Source organism: Mustela nivalis (assembly GCF_964662115.1).
Source record: "Mustela nivalis genome assembly, chromosome: 11".
In the NCBI taxonomy this organism is placed as follows: Eukaryota; Metazoa; Chordata; class Mammalia; order Carnivora; family Mustelidae; genus Mustela; species Mustela nivalis.
Window position 1 is genome coordinate 95,206,635 of NC_139030.1, and position 15,988 is coordinate 95,222,622.

Sequence of the window (15,988 nt, forward strand, 5' to 3'; positions counted from 1 at the left end):
CTGGGTATGCTGTCTAGCAGCAGAGGACTTTGCCCAGTTTCCTGTGCTCTAGCTCTGCTAATTGGGAGGGAACATTTTTTTCTTTGTGGCTACTGCTGTCTGTCCTTTTGACAGCTGTACACCTGCTTCATATGCTGCCCAACGACTTTCACAAATGGCATCATGAACACTTAGTGATAGCGTGGCTGGGTACCCTTTCAGGGCCGTCTATGGGTCACAAACTATGATGGTGTTTGACTCCATCCTCCTACGTACACTTGGATGACAAAGATGAGCTGGGGACTGAAGGCCTCCCGCAGCCCTACGTAGCTGAGGAATGCTTGGAAATCAGTAGGACAGCAGCAGTGGAGAAAGCTCCTCAGGCCGTCACTTGGGCTCTGTGAAACAGTGACACTCCAGGAAGGGAAAACTCAGGCAAATCATGATGCTGGTTTTGAAAACAAAAAGCAGCCCTAGGGTGCCTGGGTTAAGCAGTGGGTTAAGCCTCTGCCTTTGGCTCCGGTCATGATCTCAGGGTCCTTGGGATTGAGTCCTGCATCGGGCTCTCTGCTCAGCAGGGAGCCTGCTTCCTCCTCTCTCTCTGCCTACTTATAATGTCCCTCTGTCAAATAAATAAATAAAATTAAAAAAAAAAAAAAAAAAAGAGGCAGCCCTAGGAGACAGCTGGTGGGAGAGGGAGGAATGGGAGGATCCTGTATGTGATCTACAGTCTCACCGAGTCTCGGGAAATCTCTTTATTTTTAGTCCAAGGAGAAGCATTTAATCTCAAAACGAAATAGACTCATTTTCAAAATGTATTGCTTTTCACCAGGATCTCAGAGTTATGCATTTACAAAATAAGTTTATTTTTTATCTCATGAAAGTACTATATATTTATGGTCAAAAATTAAGGCAATCAAAAACGACAAAAAGGAGAAATAAAAACATAAAACAAGGACCTATAATCCTGCCATTTATGGATAACCGTGACTGACATTTTGGTGTATACCTCCAACGTTCTAATCTTTTCTTTCCCCCCTACATAAACATATATGAAATCCTTGTAGCAAAACCATATCACACTGAGGAGGTAATTTAGAAAATGTAAATTGTCTTTCGATTAGAGGATTTTTCATCCCATCCTTCTGGGACTCATAGGAGTGTCACGAGTCACCCCAGACGGAACCACCAACCCCATCTCAGCAGTTTCCATAGGCAGACACACAAAATGCTGGGCACGTAATGCATTTCTAGAGCGCTGCATAGGATGAGAAGTGCGCCCTTTGTCTCCAAGGTCATAATGGCTCAGCTGACCTCGATTCCTTTCACTGGAGCTAGTGAGGAGAACTCGAAAATGCCAGAGAGAATGAGAGCCCCCAGCCCCATGATCCCAAATGAAAAAAAAGAGAGAGAACATAGAAATCCCCTCACGCACTACCCCCAGGCCCCTTTTGTGTTGTTCTTGCCAACGCAGCAGCCCTCCTGCTATATAGCCCCGCGGCCGCTGTTGTCCCCATCACACTGGACGCTGTTCATCGGCTGCCAACCACAATGGGGAAGGTGAGCCTCCCGAGGGGTCGTGCCGCGTCTGTTGAGTGTCCCCTGTGCTTGGGGGGCCTTCCCCGCTGACTCCTGGCCATCCCTTGTTTGTCCCCGCCCCGCAGATCACCTTCTACGAGGACCGCGGCTTCCAGGGCCGCTGCTACGAGTGCAGCAGCGACTGCCCCAACCTGCAGCCCTACTTCAGCCGCTGTAACTCCATCCGCGTGGACAGCGGCTGCTGGATGCTCTATGAGCGCCCCAACTACCAGGGCCACCAGTACTTCCTGCGGCGCGGGGACTACCCCGACTACCAGCAGTGGCTGGGCCTCAGCGACTCCATCCGCTCCTGCCGGGCCATTCCTTATGTGAGTCTTGCTTCCACCCAGACTGATGGGAAAGCACCCCTGATCCGTGACCCTACATTTCTATTGGTCAAAGTCAGTTTGTTTCAACTCAAGACGAGGGTTCACAGTAAGGATGCCAATTCCTGACTCTCAAGCATTTAGAAAAAAGTGAGCAGCCTTGTGAATCACTGTAACCTCTTTTCCCCCTTACTTAAGGACTTAAGATTGTTTTCAGTGCGTAAGACATAGACTCTGAAGTTAAATTTGGTAGCATCTAGCTGATTCCTACTTTCTAAATAAAAATCACCATGTTTGGAAAAGAAAAACAATTAAAACCTATCTAGGTCATTAGTTTTTAATGATAGGAACACTTAACAGACCATGGCAGAACAACATAGGTGTAATGTGTTCTTTTTTTTTTAAGATTTTATTTATTTTTAAAATTTTTATTTACTTTATTTATTTATTTGACAGAGAGATCACAAGTAGGCAGAGAGGCAGGCACAGAGAGAGGAAGGGAAACAGGCTCCCCTCTGAGCAGAGAGCCCGATGCGGGACTCAATCCCAGGACCCTGAGATCATGACCTGAGCCGAAGGCAGAGGCTTAACCCACTGAGCCACCCAGGCACCCTAATGTATCTGACTGTATTAGCAATTGCCTTCCACACAGTCTGTATGACATAAGGATCTAGAAACTAGAAGAGTATGTCTCAGCTCCTAAGGGGTTCCCTGGTTCCCAGGAGTCATTATCAACTACTTTCTTACGAGGGTCAAAGAGCATTAATTAGGACTTCATGGGACATGGTCCTCATCAAAGTGCTGCTTAAGGTTTTATAAACATGTTGAGTTTGTGTTTCTGGTTACTGGTGACACCAAATTATGTGGTATGACAAGCAGATTCAAGCGAGACCAAAAGTAGGCTACAGAAATTTGCAGGTGCAAAAGGACATACAAATAAAACAGGAATTTCTTTGAGGCAAGAGCTTCAAATGGTTCAAGTGACTTGGCAAAATGTCAGATATGTGGACACAGAGTAAATAGGAATTGTAAATAAGTGCGAAGAGTGACTTAAAAACAAGCTTGTTAGGACTCGGTTATGTGCCGTCATAATGGAAAAGACAGTTAAAATCCTCTCTGCAGACTCACTAAATATCGTGACCAGTGGCTTCCTACAAAGCAATCCCTTCTGTTCCCTTTATTTCAGCGGTTGTTTCTTCCACAAGATCAGGTCAGTTTTATTTTAACACTCTTCCTAATTTGTTAGACCAACCATGTGCGGAGAAGACACGCATACGGCAGGATGGTTTGAAAACCAGGCTTCCCGAAGATGCAGGTTACTAAGTCACTTTTACTGAGATCAGAGATCCATACGATTGATTTTTCTTCTTTCATTTACTGTCACAACAGACCAGTTCCCACAGGATAAGGCTGTACGAGAGAGATGACTACGGGGGCCTGGTGTCTGAACTCACGGAGGACTGCTCCTGCGTCCACGATCGCTTCCGCCTCAATGAGCTCCACTCCCTCCACGTGCTGGAGGGCTGCTGGGTCCTCTACGAGATGCCCAACTACCGGGGACGGCAGTACCTGCTGAGACCGGGGGACTACAGGCGCTACCACGACTGGGGGGCCCTGGATGCCCGAGTGGGCTCTCTGAGACGGGTCATTGATTTGTACTAGGCGGTGTGTTTCTTGTTAGGATTCACACAAAAACGCAATAAATATACAAATTGTGTTCTTGGCACTAAGTGACTCCTGCTTATCTTTAAATCATCCCTGGCTTGTAATAATTGGTGACCCCTGGCAACGTACATGACCCTGAAGGTCACGTGTTTGGAATGTCTACTTACTTCCTATTGGTCAGGCAACAGTATTCCTTAAGCCCCCACTTACGTCATGAGGAGTCTGCCTCTACAACCCATAATCTGAGAAAGAGAAGAAAGGCAATGGGAAGGAAAAACTACTAGACCCCATATAAAGGAGAAAACATAGAATAAGTTGAGGCTAGGACGCCAAAGTCAAGGGATTGCTGGAGAGGTTAGAGCAGCGTGAGTCTCCGATTAGTCAAGAAAAGCTGAGTGCAGAGAGACGTTTAAGCAGAATTCCCAAGGTAAAGAAGGTCAAGCGTGCTTGATGAGTTCAGCTGGTAAGAGAAGTTTTAAAGTAAGCGTTAAAGGGCCTGAGTTGGTACCTTACTTTTTTTGGCTAATTACTAGTAACAAGAGCAACTCGGATTAGTTTTTTAGGGACTTTCCCAGTTTCAGCACAGAAAGTCCTATGTCCTGGAAAGGCCCTCAGCCTTAGGTAAACTGGGGTGTTTTGTTCCTCTACTTACTGATTACTTCTTTGATCAAGTCATTTCTTATCCTCTCTTTGCCTAAATTACCTTATTCAAGACTATAGGTGCATAAGAAATTCCTGCTTCACTAAATCCCAGGATAATTACGATGAAAAGATAAGGAAAGACTGTGAACACATTTTGGTATTTTACATTATTACACAAATGTAAATGTAGAAAATTCATGTATCCCCAGTGTCTGCTCAAATTCAAGAGTACAATACGGTCATCTCTATTTTGGACTCCAAGATGAATTTCTGTCAAGACTCAATTACAGGGCGCCAGGGTAACTCAGGTGATTACGTGTCTGCCTTCAGCTTAGATCATGATCCTGGGGTGCTGGGATTGAGCCCCATACCGCGCTCCCTGCTCAGTGGGGAGTCTGCTTCTCCCTCTCCCTTTGTTCTCCCCCATATTCATGCACCCTCTCTCACTCTCTCTCTCTATTAAATGAATAAATTATTTTTTTAAAAAGACTCATTTACACACATCATGTAAGGAGTACATGAATCACTGAACTCTACCTCTGAAACTAATAATACACTATATGTTCATTGATTGAATTTAAATTTTTTAAAAAGACTAAATTACACAGAGTTAAGTATTAATCTTTCCTCAGCTGTGTACCTCTGGAATTTCTTTCCACTATAGTAAAGCTGCTCTCCCAGAATGCTAATTCTCTTTCCAAATTTATATGAGCAAAAATAGTGCCCTGTCCCAGTTAACTTCTTTGTCAAAGCTGATTTTAAAAATTCATATGGACTTGCAAGAAATCCAGAATAGCCAAGACAATCTCGAGAAAGAAGAACAAAGTAGGAGTATTTCTCAATTTCAGAACTTACCGCAAACAACATAATCAAGACAGTGAGGTCCTGGCATCGGGAAGACACAGAGATGGAAGAAATAGACTCGAGAGTCCAGAAATTAACCCATGTGTCAACTGATTTGCGATGAGGATGCTAAGACGATTCACTGGGGAATAAATAGCTTCTCAATAAATGATACTGAAACTATAGGACAACCACATGAAAAGGATGAAGTTAGCCCCCTATTTCACACCCTTTATAAAAATTAACTTGAGGGACGCCTGGGTGGCTCAGTTGGTTAAGCAGCTGCCTTCAGCTCAGGTTATGATCCCAGCGTCCTGGGATCGAGTCCCACATCGGGCTCCTTGCTCAGTGGGGAACCTGCTTCTCCCTCTGCCTCTGCCTGCCATTCTGTCTGCCTGTGCTCACTCTCTCTCTCTGATAAATAAATAAAATTTTTAAAAAAATTAACTTGAAAAAATCAAAGACTTAAGCGTAAAAACTCAAAAACTTGGAAGAAAACACAAGCATCTTTACGATCTTGAATTAGGCAATGATTTCTTAAACATGAAATAAAAAACAACAATAAAATAGATTGGACTTAAAATTAAAACATTTTGTGACTCAAAGGACACTATCAAGAAAGTGAACGTAGTAACTTCTCACTACACACGTCTCTGGAGGCGAGGGAAACAAAAGCAAAAGTGAACTATTGGGACCTCCTCAAGATAAAAAGCTTCTGCACAGCAAAGGAAACTTAAAAGGCAACTTATGGAATGGGAGAAGATATTTGCAAATGACATATTAGATAAAGGGCTAGTACCCCAAATCTATAAGAACTTAAACTCAACACCCAAAAAATAAATAACCCAGTTAAGAAATGGGCAGAAGACATAAACAGACATTTTTCCAAAGAAGACATACAAATGACTAACAGACACATGAAAAAATGCTCAATGTTACTCACCATCAGGGAAATACTAATCAAAAACTCAGTAAGATACCACCTCACACTTGTCAGAATGACTACAATTAGTAACTCGGGAAACAACAGATGTTGTATGTATCTTACAACTCAATAACACAAAGACAAGCAACATTATTAAAAGGTGGGCAAAAGTCTTGAATATATGTCTTTCTAAAGAAGATAAACGGCCAATAAACAAATGAAAAGATGTTCAAACATCATTAGTTCTTAGGGAAATTCAAATTAAAACCACAATGGGCTACCACTTAATAGCCGCTAGGATATTTGGGGGGAAGAAGCCCTAGAAAATAACAAATATTGATAAAGAGGTAGAGAGATTGGAACTCTCATAAATTGCTGGTGGGAATGTAAAATGGTGCAGCTGCTATGGAAAATAGTTTGGTCATTCCTTAGTTAAACATAGAGTTATCATATGATTCAGCGATTCTACTTCTATATATATATTCAAAAGAATTGAAAGCAGTGTTCAAACACAAACTTATACATGAGTGTTTATAGCAGTACTATTCACAATAGCCGAAGGTGAAAAAAACTTCAAAGTCTATAAATGGATGAAGAGAGCAATAAAATGTGATATATCCATATTATGGAATACTATTTGGCCATAAAAAGGAATGAAATACTGATACATGCTATAACATGGATGAATCTTGAAAACATTATGCAAAGTGAAAGAAGCCAGTCACAAAAGTATGTATATTATAGGATTCCATTGATATGAAATATCCAGAATGGGCAAATCTACAGAGCAGTAAATTGATTCGTGGTTGCCTAGGGCTGGGAGGAATGGGTAGATAAGGGAATGAAACTAAAAAGCACATGATTTCTCACTGTAGTGACACACGTGTTCTTAAAATTGACTGTAGCAATGGTTGTACACATCTATGAACATATTAAAACCCTGATTTATATACTTTAAATGGACCAACTGCATAGTATGTGAATTATAGCCGAATAAAGATCATTTAAAAACTAATGCACTGGGGTCACTGGCTGTCAGTAGGGCATGCAACTCTTGATCTCAAGGTTGTGAGTTGGAGCCCCAGATTGGGTATAGAGATTACAGAAAGAAATGAGGAGAGGAGAGAAGAGGAGAAGAGAGGAAAGGAAAGGGAAGGGAAGGGGAGGGAAGAGGAGGGAAGGGGAGGGAAGAGTAGAGTAGAGAGGAGAAAGGGAGGAGGAAGGAAGGAAGGAAGGAATCTTTAAAAAAAAATGTTCTGTACAGAACCTTAAGTAATGAAGACTCTTCTAAAATAATATTCCTGGGGTGCCTGGGTGGCTCTGTGGTTTAAAGCCTCTGCCTTTGGCTCAGGTCATGATCCCAGGGTCTTGGGATCGAGCCCCGCGTCGGGTTCTCTGCTCAGCAGGGAGCTTGCTTCCTCCTCCCTCTCTCTCTCTGCCTGCCTCTCTGCCTACTTGTGATCTCTGTCTGTCAAATAAAATAAATAAAATCTTTAAAAATAATAATAATAAAATAAAATAATATTCCTTCTCATGGAAGGAACTTCCAGGATAAATAATAAATACATAGATACTCATATTATCAAAATGTTGTGGCTCTTATTAATGTCAAACATGCAGAAGATTTAAGGTTTTGTTGCTGGCCTGGCTAAATCGTCATATGTTGTCCTCTAGTTGGGTGACTAATGACATTTGAGCTCTGTTTTAACCAAAAATGAAAAACAGGTGACATATCCAACTGAAAATAATTTTGTTAATTTAGGCTTTGGTTTTGTTTTCATCTGGTGAACTGAAAGGCTCAGGAAACCCACATTTGATCTCACGAAGCGTCCTCATACCAGTTTCCCTCTCTATAAAATGAAGGGTCTGGACAAGATGAGCTCCATGTTTCCTTCCAGCTCTGATAATTGAAGACTCGACCAGGTTTCAAGGTGTGGTATCTCAGTGGCTACCAGTGCAGGCACTGAGCTCCACAGACTCGGTTCCTGGCTTCCACCTAATGGCCAGGTGACCTTGAGCAACTTACTTATCTCCCTGAGCCTCAGTTTTCCCTCTTGCATGATCTTATAAGGATTAAATGAGCTACCTCCTGTCAAGAAGTCAGCATAGAGAAAAGGCGCAGTAAGTAGTAGTCATCATTCCATCAGCTGTGTATAATTGTCTTATATATATGTGGACGTCATAAGGAAAACACATCAGAAAAAAAAAAATAGTTGTTTTCTAGGAAATTCCTTTAAGGAAAGAAAATGTGAACATCTTCAATGTCCTTTTGACAGGTATCCATTACCACTGACTTAGTGGTCTACACCCAAATAAGTGAATAAAGGATTACAGAGCCTTTTATAGTCAGGTAATGTCTGTTTCTCCAGCCTGGCAGCAATCAGTCAATTGAAGAGTCCAGTACAACTTACCAGAGCTCTGGTTAAAGACAAAGATACGCAGGTAGGTAGGGGCACTGCAGGCTAGTAGGATGCTAGGCCTTTAATAAATTAAAAGAAAAGCATGACATTGAGAAGTGTATAATTTAGGGAAGATATAAGATTGGCACACCTAGAAAGGGAACATCTAAAACAAGCCGTTGTTACATCCAGAGGCAATTAGTTTAGGCCTTGGAGGCTGACACACCTGAGTTCAATTCCCAGTTCCTCCGCTTACTGGCTATCTTTACCTTTTTGGATTTGTTTCTCTATAGTGATCAGTACTATGATAAGGCTTGGGCAGTCACAGATCCTCTCCTGAACCAGATGCCTCTGAGAGTCTTACTCTGGCCTCCTCTAGCTACAGTCTTCTCCACAGAACAGGAATCTGTGGAAACTTGGGGACAAACCCACACTTCTTCTAGACCACATTCCTTTTACCTGAAGCTCCAGAATTCCCTGTATTTAGACCCTTGTTTCCAAGACCTAGAAAAGAGTCATCACCAGGCCTATCCTCCCAAGGACACTCGCCGTAAATGCAGCCATTTGTGGGAATTGGAGGGGGGGCAAGAAACATGTGGATAGAGTGTGGACATGTGAGGAAGTGAAAAGAGAGGAGGGAAGAGGTAAAAGATGCTCTATTTATGGGTTTTTTTAAAGATTTTATTTATTTCTTTGACAGAGAGAGACATTGAGAGAAGGAGCATACGCAGGGGGAGGGAGAAGGGAGGAGGGAGGAGGAGGCTTCCCACTGAGCAGAGTCTGATATGGAGCTCCATCCCAGGACCCTGGGACCATGACCTGAGCCACCCAGGTGCCCACTCTTTATGTTCTTGCCCAAGATCTCACAAACATTTGGGGGAAGTTCCCACAATAATTGTGCCGTGTTGGCTACATGATGTACTTTGTATAAAGTTCCTTGTACAATGTCTGGAACACACCAGACACTCTTTATATAGTAGGCTATTTATTATTACCTATTATTATTTTCATCATCATGAGCCAGGTGAGTGCTAAAAGGTTTCTGCAGTTTCAATCCTAACTGCTTAAATGAAAGTAGACATGGCTTCCTTCATCAGGGGCATGTCAATGACTTGCTGATGAACTCAAGAGATTTCAGTTGAGACTGGTTTACCAGAGAGTCAGGAAGGAAGTCTGCAAATGCTTCAGGAAAAGCCAGCATTTGCGTGGAGGGGAAGGAGAAGGGCGAGGAACTATTTGCATTCAGACTTCTAACAGGCCTCAGGCAACTATAGTGGCTCTGAAATAAATGATTTTGTTTTTGGAAGAAACCAGCATTATATTGGATCCATTCAAATGTTTTGATCTACAAGTTTATTTAACCATGAGCTCCTTCCTAGAGGACCTTATACAGCTTTCTAAATTTTAGTTCTGATTTAAATAAGACCAGTGCTTCCAAAGGGAGTTTTGCAGTTATTAAAAATGGAACAAAAAAAAATCTCTTCATAATTTTACGGTTATACTCAGTATTCAAATATTTCTGGTAAAAGGCTCAGTGGCTTCAGTGCCTTAACCTCCAACATAATTAGACAGGGCTGTTGGCTGATAATACAAAGAGACATAATGAAACCTGTCTTAACAGCACAGGACCTGAAGTCTCATTCCATTGATCCATCCATCTTCTAGAGCACAAGAAGCACCCACACTGGACTTGCACCCAGTGGGGAGTCCACATCCTTCCCCCTCCCTCTCCCTTGCTCTCACTCTCTCTCACACTCAAATAAATAAAAAAATAAATCTTTTTAAAAGTATAATATGAGGGCACCTGTGTGGCTCAGTGGGTTAAGCCTCTGCCTTCGGCTCAGGTCATGATCTCAGGGTCCTGGAATCGAGTCCCACATCGGACTCTCTGCTCGGCAGGGAGCCTGCTTCCTCCTCTCTCTCTGCCTACCTCTGCCTACTTGTGATCTCTCTCTGTCAAATAAATAAATAAAATCTTTTTTTAAAAGTATAATATGAAAAATGACAAAGAAATAGCTAAAAATCTCCCTTATTATTTTCCCTCACAAAAATGTTGTCTACCACTTTTTCTTTCACTTTTATTCTCTTTCTCAGGCCCACTTCCCTGTCTCTCTCCCTTACCCACTAGAAGTAAGTTCTGAGACTTTAACAGGATAGCCCTGGAGGTGCTCCAACAACTCCCCACCCCGTAGGAAAGCTGTGGGTGCTGTGGTCCCCTGCCAGTCTGCGGTTTGGGGGCCATTTTGAACCTCCCTCCAAGTCCTCCCACGTCAGCAAGGACGGGCAGAAGCTGAGGGCATCAGAACCAGAGGGTGGTAGCTGAGTGAGTGGGAGAAAGTGGTGTCTGTGTCTCTGAACATCCACGTAGGTGACCACATATGGGAGAGTTCTCATTTCCCAAAACAGAAGCTTTGTTTTTTCATGGTCTTCATGTTGGCAGGGCTCTATCTATCCACCTACTTAACTAATACATGATGAGGGATAAAGAAGTGTGATATGGCCCTTATTCTCGAGTTCATAACCTTGCTGAAGACAAGGGAAAGAAGAAATTCTATGAGAAAGGCGGAGCTAAGCTGAGTGGTGATGAAGGGCAGTAGATGCTCAAAGAAGGGACAGCCAAGGAAAAGCTGGTTTGGAGAGGAGCTGTCCTTGAAGAGGGACGTAGGCTGCCTAGACTGAGTGAGATCTGATATGCTTCTGAGAAGGGAAGATGTTCCTGTATCAAGGAATGGCTCCCCTCCCTTGGTCCAGATCCTCCCAGACATCTTGAATTTAGAAGGCAAAATGGAAACACATTTTCTCCCTAGTTGGCCCTCCCAGGCTGCTATGATTTAAAACAAAAATCCCCACTGTTTTCAGCGTGAATTGCGTCTATACCTATTATTTCTCTCTTTAAACATGAAAAGGCTTAATCAAATAATGAGCAGGGACATTTCTGACTTGTCCTTTATACATCAACATTCCTCTCGCATGCTGCTTCAAAGATCTCCAAAGCACTTTAGAAACTATAATATAATGAAAAATAAAAATTGAACACATGGAGAAGACAGCATTGGTAATAGAGATATGAGAAAAAAAAAAAGCGAAATTCTACTGTTAGCCAAGTCAGGCCTAAATCATCTAATGGATCTGAAATGTGCACACACGTGCATGTAAGCACACATACCTGAGCCTTTAGCACGCTGATGACAACTCTTGCTTCGGCATCTGCAGTTGGCCAGCATGGTTGGGTATAGAAAGAGGTCTTGTCAATGAAACTCATGGTCATGTGTTCTTGGCGGGTATTTCCCTTACTGTAGGCATGTTGCATTGCAGATTACCTCCTATGCATGCAGCAGTGACCACTTCGGCCTGCAGACCTGCTTTAGCTGCGCCCACTTAACACATGCAAGTGGACAGCAGGAACTGCCTGTGCCAGGCTGGGGCATCTGCCACCAGTGGTGGGTGAACCTCAAGGACTGCACAGACCTTGCCTACGTTATTCCTCTTCTTTGCACCTTGCTTCAAGATCATACGCAAATGGTTGTCATCATTTGATTGTGAAATCAAAATTACCAAACAGAAGATCTTTGCAAAGTTAGACCAAAGAATCTTAATATATGATATTATCTGCGGATGGCACTTAGTCTCCATACAATAAGGAAAAGTGTAGACACTGTGGTATCGAAACCCAGAAACACATTCATATTTTATATTTGATTGATGTACCAAGAAATCCTATTAATATTATCATCTTTAGCATTTATTAATATGAATGATATGATTTTTTTTTACTCCTGGTATTACTTTACAATTTATCATGTACTTTCGAGTTCACTATCGCGATTGATTTCCATCCCCACTCCTATTTCATAAATGGAGAAACTGAAGCCTGGGAAAGTTAAGTGATTTTCCCAGGATGACACAACAGTAATGGAAACTGCAGAAGTGCCTGTGGATGTCTGTAGGTGTCAATCCTTGAATAAGTTCTCCACCAGTGATGCCTACTGAAACATATCATGGTGTTTGTAAGTACTGGGAAGAAAAATAACCTTAGAGGAAGCACTGTGAAAACAAGGCATGGGACAGGCAGGTAGGTGGTCACTGTTAGTGTCACTTGCTAGTGCTTACTCCTCTACCCACCAATGGTACAGGTCCTGAAATTACCACCCACCCCCCTACCCGACCCCATCCAAGTCCCTGATGGTCTAGCATTGAAAGCTGGCTAAATAACTGAGAAGTCTGAGTCTAGGCCTCTGACTCAAGGCCTTAGGTGGAAAGTTTATTACATGTTAATATAAATAACATATTTTTATGGATAATAACTGTATTTTCCAAAACAAAAATAATGAACAAAAAGATTGGAATTGCTTTACATTTGTACAAGCCTCCTTTATTTCCTATAGCCTCTGGGGAAACTCCACTTTATACCTGCACAAGAATAAGAGTGTAAAGGGTCACTAACTCCTTGGTATTATTATGAAAACTGTTTTGACCTTATGAAGCCCTTGAAAGTGTCTCAGGGACCTCAGGAGTCCCCATACTACACTGTGAAGTTCATGAGATGGAGAGGCTCTGTCAGCTGGGTTGGGTCTCTCCAACATCTCAGAAGTCTGCGGATGGAGACCATTGGTATTTTGAAGGTTTTGACATTACTCCTTACACTAACTCAAACCTCCCTTATCAAGTGAGCTAGAGTATCTAATGGTGATGAGGAAGAAAGATCTCTGGACGTTGAAGGAGGACAGAGACAAAAAAAGAACTAGCAGTACTCTGGGCAGCCACCAGCAGGAGGAAGGATTTGGGCTCTTGGAGAGTTGTGAGGAAAAGGAGGAAGGCCTTAGCTATCGGCTTTCTTTTAGGTCAAAGCCAAGTATTGAGGGCCTACTATGTGCCAACCCTCTGCTCTAGGCCCAGAGGCAGAAAGGAGTCAGAGAGAATTCCCAGCCTCCAGGAGCCTACACATTTCCAGTCAAGTATCAGTTTTACTCAAGACAGACCCCAAAATAACAACAGTGACGACCACAGAGTCTCGAATTTGAACTAAGCTTTCTGCTTTTTAAAGCACTTTCACAGATTATTTCCCTTGATGCCCTCTTCCATAAGACTCATTGTTTAAATTCTGATTTTTAATAAAAGTTAAAAAACAAAACCAACCACCAGTCCCGGAGCAGAAGACATTACTTAGTTTAATTACCTTTGAGGAGTCAACTGAGCAGAGTAGGAGACAAAATAAAAGCACGGGGATAGGATTTCGCTCATCCTCTTGCTCAACTAAAAGAGTAAAGACTCTTTTCATTTTGGTGGCAACAACAGCTTTAGTGAATTAGAACAACCCGAACCTACCAGAAAGAATGAGAGTAAACCATTCAGCTAACCCCAATGGCCAGGGGGAGGAGGAGCGGGGAGCCGGCAAATCCCCTTACTCACCGAAATGGGCCCCTTTTGTGTGATTTCCTGCGGAGGCAGCAGTCAGGGCTGCTATATATACAGCGGCACTCCCCCTCGGCCCTCACAGCACCCAGCCAACGCCTCCTGCTCACTCGCTCCAAAATGGGAAAGGTAAGGGCCGGGTATCTGAGGCTCAGGGTGGGCCCCGGCTCAGCCTCTTCAGCGGGGGCGAATCGCCTCATGCTCCCACATCTTCCATTTTGCAGATCACCTTCTATGAGGACCGTGGCTTCCAGGGCCGCTGCTACGAGTGCAGCAGCGACTGCCCCAACCTGCAGCCCTACTTCAGCCGCTGCAACTCCATCCGCGTGGACAGCGGCTGCTGGATGCTCTATGAGCGCCCCAACTACCAGGGCCACCAGTACTTCCTGCGGCGCGGGGACTACCCGGACTACCAGCAGTGGCTGGGCTTCAGCGACTCCATCCGCTCCTGCCGTCTCATCCCCCAGGTGAGCGTGGCTCTGTCCTCGTCTCTGGTCTCTTTGGAAGTGAAAGCCATGAACAAATATCATTCTTCAACCAAATCATTCCAACTGGAGAGCAGAAAGCAAGAGTGAGCCCATTGCCTGCACTCCAAAGGAGGAGGTCTCAGATGGGAAGCCATTCTTTGTGAACTCTGTGGCTTGAATTTTCACATTCCCAGATTTTTGTATTTTAGATGTAATAAAAAGAATTAAAAAGCCAAAGACTAATTGAGAGAAAACAGCACATCGGGAAAACAAAAGCTGCCATGTGTTTAAGATATAGCTCCCTAAAGTCGTCATTCTGAGTGGTATCCACTCAGAAATTATATATCAAAACTTCTAGATACAATCTGGGTCTGTTTAATTGATAAAAACACACTTACTTGCTTTGGCTCACTTTTCCTTTTAATGATCTTCCTGGAAAAGATAGGCCCTGTCTTCTGGTTTTTATTCTAATTTCATGGTCAGTATTTATTAGCTCGGTGAGTAGTATAAACTAGAGGGAAGGCCAACTCCAAACTGAAAGTTGGGGATTGAGTATTTCCTAGAGAGTAATTTGCACAGTTCTCCGAAGAATGTGCTGGAGTGTGGAAGGCATGGGCTATACTGTCCTCCAAGCTCAATGGAGATGATTTTTGCTGCTGAGGGAAATGAAGATGGCAAGGAAAGAGACCAGAAAGGAAGCTCAAGGGTCAGATAGGTTGAAATCTGAAGTGACACTGAGGTGATCAAAACAGAGACAAAGAAAATGTGTCATCTTCTTTTCTACAAAAGCTTAACAATCTTATGTTCCATGGTGTACACAAAACCAAAAATATTAGAGAAAGTAGCTCAATGTTGATTCTTTTTCACCAGAGTACTAGAGCAAATGGGACTTTGCTTTCCAATGCCTTACAATTTTCTTCTTCGAGAAGGACCTTCTTTAATAATAAGCCCTAACGTGATCAATTTTATCTGAGACAAACCTTAGCTCCCAAGGACAGAACCAGGTGGATAGCACTGAAAGGCTGCTGAGGGCTGTCCCTAGTATAGCCCAGAAATCATCAGATGCCTGGTGGGGAGGTGGGGGGGCGGTGGCGATGGGAGCAGGAAGGCTCTTTAACATGCAACGTGATTGTTCTGGAAGCAAACCCAGACTGCAGGAACTTCTGGGCTGGTGGGAGCAGGGAGGTGTAGGAGATAAAACTTTAATTTCTCTCCATCTGTCTTCATTCTACCTTTTCTTTTCTGTCTGCCTCCTCAGCACTCTGGCACATTCAGAATGAGGATCTACGAGCGAGATGACTTCAGAGGACAAATGTCAGAGACCACAGATGATTGTCTCTCTCTTCAGGACCGCTTCCATCTCAATGAAATCCACTCCCTCAACGTGCTGGATGGCTGCTGGGTCCTTTATGAGATGCCCAGCTACAGGGGACGGCAGTACCTGCTGAGGCCCGGGGAGTACAGGAGATACCTTGACTGGGGGGCCATGAATGCCAAAGTTGGTTCTTTCAGACGAGTAATGGATTTTTACTAAAGTGTTTATGTTCTCCACTTTTCTCCTTTAGAATCCAATAAAATATTTAGCTTGTGTTTCTGGCACTATGGAGTCCTGCTTTTCTTTAAATCTATTAAAACTTCATAAACAATAATGGCATTTAGCCAAATATAATGACAGAAGTTTTCATGGCTGGAAATGATGTCTTATAAGGGGGATAAAGTAAAGGGTATCATTGCTAGTATTCTTTTAAAGAC

The 15,988-nt window shown here is 43.1% G+C and overlaps 2 protein-coding genes across 2 annotated transcripts; both read left to right on the plus strand.

The window, feature by feature from the left end:
- Positions 1 to 1,763: 1,763 nt before the first annotated feature.
- LOC309843950 (gamma-crystallin A) lies at positions 1,764 to 3,545 on the plus strand (the record flags this gene model as incomplete). Its single annotated transcript, XM_082690006.1, has 2 exons — positions 1,764 to 1,886; positions 3,273 to 3,545. 2 exons carry the CDS (start codon positions 1,764 to 1,766, stop codon positions 3,543 to 3,545), a joined length of 396 nt encoding a protein of 131 aa, XP_082546132.1.
- Positions 3,546 to 14,113: 10,568 nt separating this feature from the next.
- On the plus strand, positions 14,114 to 15,770 carry LOC309843657 (gamma-crystallin B; the record flags this gene model as incomplete). Its single annotated transcript, XM_082689260.1, has 2 exons — positions 14,114 to 14,233; positions 15,495 to 15,770. 2 exons carry the CDS (start codon positions 14,114 to 14,116, stop codon positions 15,768 to 15,770), a joined length of 396 nt encoding a protein of 131 aa, XP_082545386.1.
- Positions 15,771 to 15,988: the final 218 nt, after the last annotated feature.